This window comes from Octopus bimaculoides, chromosome 18 (assembly GCF_001194135.2).
Source record: "Octopus bimaculoides isolate UCB-OBI-ISO-001 chromosome 18, ASM119413v2, whole genome shotgun sequence".
NCBI lineage: Eukaryota > Metazoa > Mollusca > Cephalopoda > Octopoda > Octopodidae > Octopus > Octopus bimaculoides.
Window position 1 is genome coordinate 921,317 of NC_068998.1, and position 8,270 is coordinate 929,586.

Here is an 8,270-nt window from a genome sequence, read left to right on the forward strand (position 1 = left end):
ACAGAATTCCTTAAAATTTCGACTTCCTTAAAGAAATGTAGTTGTACAACATCTCTTCACCTGTCTTGAGGGCGTGGCTTGGAAGATGTTCGAAATGTTTACGGTTTCATATTTTTCAAACTGATAAACTGCGTGTTGGGAAAATGACCTTACATTTTCCTAAATGCAATTAGTACCCATGGTACAGAATAGTCTATTAGACTATAGTATTGTTATAGTACAGTACATATAGAATAGAAGACAGAAACATAATATAGTATAATGTCGTTAATACAAATAATGTTCATTTTATAAAACTGTGTCACTGGCACGTACCGGCTCACACACACACACACACACACACACGCACACACGTACGACCCACGATATTACTGTTACATAATCGCAACAGTTTGGTTCCAATTGCACTGCCTAATTTCTGTGTTTTCTTTTCTCTTTGCACTGATATTTATATTTAAGGAAAAGAGATTCTTTGAATTTTTTAAAATAAAGTTTTGTTACAATTTCTTTAACGGTTCTATTAATTGGTAGATACCTTCGCTAGACAGATACCTACAATGGGTAAGATATTCACACCGGATATATACCCAAAGATACCTGCTCTAGATACGTACCCACGTCAGATATGGTACCGGTGTCAGACATGCACCCATGATTTCTCTATGTCGAGACCTTTTTAGCCGACGATCGAAAATTCCAAGCAATTGACAGATAATCGTCTACGAACAAATGGTTTTACTGTGCACGAGCACGCGCATATAAAATTTCTTTCAACAACGTGGAAAGTTAAATGAATTGGATATCCCGTTATGTATTATTTCTTTCACTGATATTGCGAGAACGTCTCAGACTGAAGGGCCTTGGATGTTCGTCACTTTGTAACCTTTCACCAGGTCTGCCCTGTGGCCATATTCCAGTGAATTCCATTATAAACCGATGCCATGGTTTAATGAAAGGTCGTACAATAAAGTGATTCAACACCTAATCGTGGTTAATCTAATCTCAATAGGTTTTTAAGTTCAAATCCCCTCATGACTGACTTTGTCTTTCCCCTCACCTCCCGCTCGAATATTGAGAAGATTAGTACCAATAATTTACTGAGTTTACTACAGTTCGTTGGTTATTCAATCCAGACACCGCCCCACGATAATCCCCACGATAATCCCCACGATAATCATCTAGCTTATTCTTTATTGACTGCCGTAAGGGGGTCTTTCAAATCGATAAGCTATTTGCTGGTCGAGATTATTATACCAGTCAGATACTGCGGTTGATTCATTTGCCTATACTCTTCCCCCAACAAGAGTGCATTATTACTGGGGGGGGGGGGGTCTATTACGCGTGTACCGTGTCAGACTTCAATGGAAGTGAAAGAATCTTGAAATCTTAATTATGTTTAGTGACCAACCATTTGAGGATTTCGTTTGAGGTGATTTATAGTTTGTTCGCCGGAGCTCATCCTGCCCTAGATTATTAAGCTTAGAATAAAAAAAATAAAAGATAAAAAAAAGCATAGTTTCCAGGCATAAATCACCTGACATTGGCTCAATTGGTTGTTGAAACACTTTTCAGACTGGCATCGCAGAGATGGCCATTTCTCCCTGATAACAGAATCATCCAAAACTAACTCAAGAAAGATTAACAAGTTTTCCCTTATCCTTTCCTTGTTATATTTCAACTTTCAAGAAATGCATTTGTTAACAGAACGTCAACTTTTGCTGTTGTTGTGCCCAATTCTTTAGACTAGAAGAGGTTTTCCTCTGCGTTCGCCAGCAATGTACAGCTGTCCTAATAGTATTTTTTCCTCCTCAGTGATTTTGTGGTTTTGTGCTTTAGCAAGGATCTGGCATTTGTTTTCATTGTGGCAAGCAACCCCAAAAGCCAGAGGCGTTATTTTTCTCTGTTTTTAGTCAAAATAGATCATTGTTACTTACTTGTGTTCTTTCTGTTGCTAATGTTAACCCCTCCACTGGAGTACTTCCGGCATGACTCACCAGTTTGGTCTTCTTTACACACAACCCGGCACCGCAATCTACGCACAAGAGCTTTTACTCTACATACATACATACATACATACATACATACATACGTGCATGCATGCATACATACATACACACAGGCACGCGCGCACGCACACACACACACACACACGCACATACATGTGTGTGTGTGTGTACAACAAAAGATTCTTTCAGCATCGTATGCCAAACTAGCATACGCATTCTTATGCACAAAAGCAACACACCTGCAGGATTATTTAATTATATACACGTATGTCCATAATAATGAGCGTACATATGGTTTATATAAGACATATAAAAAGCGTATACACACACACATATGTATGAATCTATATATATATCGAGGTTGTATGGTAGATAAACAAAGTCATGCTTGAGACCTTTTACATCAAACACAAAATACAGATTACCAAATAAAGAAAAATAAAGCAAAACAGACGAGAAGGATTTTGTCAAATCGTATCTCGACAGCTGCTTCAAGATGGCTATAACTTACGTAATAGCCATATTCATAAGTAATATGTGCATGATGTCATAGGTGTGCGGCCTGCAACGAGTCCCTTTGAAATTGTTAACGATAGGCGTCCCTTTTCAAGAGCTACATAGCAAATGTAAGTTAAAAACAACTATATCCATACATTTATAAGCACACTACACACAGCGCACAACTGAGAATCCTGCAGCATTGCTAGTCCTATTTGTCGCAACCAAGGTAGCGAAACATTTCTCATTTTCTTTCATGACTTCATTTGACATGAAACATTCTTTTTAGTCCTTTCTCGTCGTCCTTTCGTTTGTCATATTCTTCCGATCAAATTTCTAAAGACGCAGTCTCCCTCTCTCCTCACCCAACCACGTCTTCTCAAATATTTCGTAAATGTCACCATTTGTATGATCGGCTTTATGGACGTCATTACCCGTGATTATCGTTTTGTAGTTGTTATACATAAAACGTATGACAATCAAACAATTGGGTTTTGTTTGATGTGTTTGTTGTTGCTGTAATTGTTTGTCTGTCTTATTGTTTTACTCGCATTCATGCATTCGTGTCCATGTGTCTACCTTCATTGTTTCATTGCCTACACATGTGTTGAACTTAAATATGAGTGTGTGTGTGAGTGTGTGTGTGTGTGTGCCTGTGTGCGTACATGTATGTGCGTGTGTGTGTTATTTATGTATGTATACATAGGTACTAATATACGCGCATATATATATGAGCATCTATATATATATATATGTATATATATATATATATATATATATATATATATATATATATATATATATATATATATATATATATATAAATACACACACACATATATATACATATGCGTAATATATATTATCTGTACATACATACATACATACATACATACATACATACATACATACATATATGTATGTAGGTATGTATGTACGTACGTACGTATGTATATTCGTATACCTGTATATATGTAATATATTTATGTACATATATATATATATATTTATATACGCGTGTGTGTGGTGTGTGCGTGTGTGCGTGTGTGTGTGTGTGTGTGTGTGTGTGTGTGTGTGTGTGTGTGTGTGTGTGTGTGTGTGTGTGTGTGTGTGTGTGTGTGTGTGTAAAACAAATGTATATGTGTAAAACATGTATGTATGTGCCATTTCTCAAAGGCGTCTCTTCTGTCTTCTGTAGGCTTTCACCATGATCGATCAAGATAGAGATGGTTTCATTGGAATGGAGGATTTGAAAGACATGTTCTCCTCCCTCGGTAAGTTCTTTTCAGTAGGGTCATCACCTTTTCCAATAATTCCTCTTGTATTTGGGTCGTCGAATGAAATTCAAAAATAAAGAAAAGCAAAAGGATTTTGTCGCGCACATGTATGGTTGTGACGCATGTGCCTGGTGTACCCTTATCAGACGGGTAGTCATGATGGGTATTCTGGGCTTCGTATATTTGTGCTACAACACCACTTTGATGGTGCAAGTTGCTCTCTCATTCAACAACAACAGCAATGATAATAATAATAATAACAACACTTGTATTTCTTCGTTATTCAGGAAGAGTACCATCTGATGAAGATCTCAAGGGTATGCTCAAAGAATGCCCCGGTCAACTCAACTTCACATCTTTTCTCACTCTCTTTGGTGACAAAGTTTCTGGTAAGTAACTATTTGTTAACTCATTCACTTAAATATTTATCATACGTAGATATACACATTCATATATACGTATTTACATATATTCATACATGCATGCATACACACATGCATACGTACATACAACCATACATGCATACATATATTGTTTCTACTACACACACTATTACTCTCTCTCTCTCTCTCTCTTCTCTTCTCTTTCTTCTGATGAAGGACTAACATCTGAAACGTTACGTCACTCTGTTACAGTTTCGCACGTATTAAACTTAAACGATATCTATTGTTCTTTGTTGTTTCTGTTTTGTTCTTCGTTTTTTTAATTTACATATTTACATGAGTATATACATATACATATTCACTCATATATGTTGTTGGTATATATATGTGTGTGCATGTGTGTGCGCGCGCGTGTGTGTATGTATTGTGTCATACTATATCACATGCTGCTTTATACCATATTGTATTGACTTACAGGTACCGACCCCGAACAGACCTTGAGAAACGCTTTCTGCATGTTCGATGAGGACAACCAGGGTTTCATTCCAGAAGATTAGTAAGTATTCCTTGTTCAGTTGTCTACGAAATCGTTTGGGAACAACAAAACAATATAAATAGGTTGGGCGCCAATACAAACTGGACAAAAACACTTTTTAAACAATATTCAGGAGAGATGAAATTCTAAAATCTTCTTCCTTTCAGAAATAATTCACAGCAAATTGTACGAAGGATTTAGAAAACGAATTTCCCTGTCGGTTGGTGTATTTTTGCGCTAACGTAATCATACATACACACATATACACGCTTATGTTTAAATGCATGTATGTATGTATGTATATATTTATGCATGTGTGTGTGTGTGTATTAGTGTGCATATGTCTATATGTATGACAATATGTGTAGGTCAGTGTATGCGTGTGTGTGTTTATGATGATGACGATTATGGACATTCGGGACACGAACGACATATGAGCGTCCAGTAGCTGACTCAGTAGAGTTAGATACTCATTGAATTAGCATATGAAGTGGCTGAGTATTCCATAGACATGTGTACTTTCGATAACACACACAAAGTTAAGCAGGCATGCACATATATATTATACGCATATACACCCAAAAAACTATTTGTGTATACATACATATGTGTGTATGATTGTGTGTGGATGTATATATATATGTACGTGTATGTCTGTCGGTCTGTATGTATGCATGTATGTATAGCTAGATAGATTGATAGATAGATAGATAGATATTCACATAAGCATATATATAAGTATCGCCTACTTCGAGCCTATAAATGTTTTCGATTTTACTTTGCAGCTTGAAAGATCTCTTGGAAAACATGGGGGACAACTTTACCAAGGAAGAGGTAATTACTTCTACAATTATATCCCACAATTCACTGGATCATTATAGAGGGTTGAGTAATTTCTAGAAAGGCCTCCTAATTACCTGGAGTTGGACAAAACCCAAACAAATTTATATCAAAATTTGAAACCTTCTGAAGCGACCGTAGTAATTCGTGCTCAACATGTTATTTAGTGCGGTGAGGAAGATTGCCGACCGTTATCTTAACAGAATGTCTGAGGCCAGTAGAAGGGTGCGATGAGAAAGTATGATTCATCAAGAATATACAAGCTTTCATACATTTTGCTTCCACTCTAGTTCAATCTCAAATCTTCAAGATATCTTGAAGTTATGGTGGAAGACTGTTGTCTGCAAAGTGTCACTTGTGTGATCGAACCCGAGATACTGTGATTACGAATCGGACGTTCTAACCTCCCACCCTTATTGTGGTTTCGTTTCACCTTGGCATGATCTGTCGAAGATAACAGACGACACCGTCTGTAATCCGAATGACAGTCATCGGAAGCCCCACCCGTAGTGTGTATAATCCGCTACAAGATTGCTTGGCAAGTAGTAACCACGACTTTAAAGTTGTAGTATTTGAATGCACTTAGTCGTTCGATTGTCTATCTACATGCTATGAGTTCGATAGATCAGAACTGATTTTTGACAGCCTCAACATGTTTTATGATATAATTGCCTATTATTTAATGGTTTCTTATAAAGATGTCCGCTTAAACTTGTTCACAATGCTTTATAGTAAACATGTTCACCATAAGGTTATATCATAAACACGTTCATTGTCAAATGTTTATTTGTTCGGAATTTAATGTTCTGTAATAAACGAAACATGTTCACCGTTTACTATTTATTAAAACGTGTCCACTGTTTAATGTTTTATCGCAGATCAAGAACGTATGGAAAGATGCTCCCTTGGACAACAAGAAATTCGATTACAATGCCATGGTGGACATCATCAAGGGCAAGAGCAAGGAGGATGAAGAATAAACAGGGATAGACTAACAATGAGCATAGAAAAGAGTTTAACAGCAACGATTACTATGGAAATGTTAGAAACTCTTAGAAGCAACAACAAAGTCTACAATAACAACAGCAACAATAACAACAATAATAGAAACAACCAGAAAAACATTAATAATGACAACAACAACAACAGCAACAACAATAGCAAGATGGCATTGTAAACACTTATTTAAAACAGATTATTGATTTGTGAGTTTCTGATGGATTTACCAACTTTGATATCGAAACCCGCGTATTTTTCTTCGTTTTGAGTGAATGTTTAACAGAATTAAAACAACAACAGTAGAAATATATGAAAGACCATCTTTGCAGGTAAAAAAAAATATGGAATACTTTATTTTCGAATTCTGAAATTACGAAAAATCAAAATGGGAGAAATAAATATTTCAAAATAATAAAAGAAAGAAAATGACGACAGCAACATCAGTATAAAGAAGAAGAAGAAAGAAGAAAGAAACATCAAAGATATCGTCGTCGACAATAATAACAACAACAGCGACGACAATGATAATAATAATAATAATCTGAATGATTACAACAACAAAAACAAGAAGAATAAGATCCAAATCTTCCGGTCTGCCATTTACTGGAGAGGGAATTGCAGGTTATATTCAATGTTAACTGAACAACGCTAACATTTTTAACATCTACCCCGCCAACGTTTATTATAACACCAAAAACATCGTTTAATAACATCAGCAGCAGCAACACCAAGAACAACAACATGAACGATGACGAAAATAATATTAATAACTACAAACACCAACCATTTTTTGGTCGGGTAAAATGAGCAGCCATGTTGATCACGTGACACACGAAGAACCAACTTGACCTTCTTAGTGAACGCCATCAGCTGAAACCGGCAGACCGTCTTCACCAAGTCCACCAACGAATTATGTTTTAAATCTATTTTATTTTTAGGTGAATTGTTTATTTACTAAAATTTGGGAAAACAAGAAAACAGATGAGAACAGTTTAGAACAACTTCAAACAGCCTTGAAACCAAGATTTTCACCAATACTTGCCAAAATTCCTTCCAAGATCAGAGGAAATTTCAAAGAGAGAGAGAAAAAGCAAAGATTCCTATGAAGCAAGTATTGGTCTAGAAACAATTCCTTTTCTTTTGGCAAAGAATCCTCGTGAGTTGAAAAACGATCCCTCACCTTCCATCCTATATTTGTCTTTGCCATTTTTAATATTTTTAATAAATCTATACCAACTATAATCTAACTATCGATCTAGCTATCAATTTTACTTGATCTTTCTTTGTTTTTTCTTCTTTTTTATCCTTCTTTCTTTTGTCCAATCTGTTCAAAACGAAAGAATTTCAAAGAAATTAAATTATAAATCAAGTAGGAAGCAATTCCGGGTCTAATCCGTGGAGTATATTGATGCCAACTCTTGCATTAATGATGATATATATAACACACAAGCATTTTGTCCAGGGTTTTCGAACGGATATTAAAAAAATATATATAAATTTATAACATCAACAACCACATCCACCACCACCACAACAACAATACTAGCCAGAAGAAGAAGAATAAAACAAATATTACTAAATTCTTCAGTAATAAAAATTACAATTGGAAATTCAAAAATATTATTTTTATTTCGTAACGTTTGATTTTGTAGTTCATTTAACATCATTTATGGCTCGGAGTGTCCGTTAATCGTTTCATTCTCTCTCTCTCTCTCTCTCTCTCTCTCTCTCT

At 35.7% G+C, this 8,270-nt stretch overlaps 1 protein-coding gene across 2 annotated transcripts in view; it reads left to right on the forward strand.

The window, feature by feature from the left end:
- Positions 1 to 8,156, forward strand: part of LOC106874273 (myosin regulatory light chain LC-2, mantle muscle) — a 25,951-nt gene extending 17,795 nt beyond the window's left edge. For both annotated transcript variants that reach the window (XM_014921939.2, XM_014921940.2), the window contains exons 4-8: positions 3,703 to 3,778; positions 4,069 to 4,170; positions 4,642 to 4,720; positions 5,485 to 5,533; positions 6,418 to 8,156. In XM_014921939.2, the coding sequence (XP_014777425.1) occupies positions 3,703 to 3,778; positions 4,069 to 4,170; positions 4,642 to 4,720; positions 5,485 to 5,533; positions 6,418 to 6,519 (408 nt within the window). In that variant the 3' untranslated portion in view covers positions 6,520 to 8,156. The remainder of the gene's footprint in view (positions 1 to 3,702; positions 3,779 to 4,068; positions 4,171 to 4,641; positions 4,721 to 5,484; positions 5,534 to 6,417) is intronic.
- Positions 8,157 to 8,270: the final 114 nt, after the last annotated feature.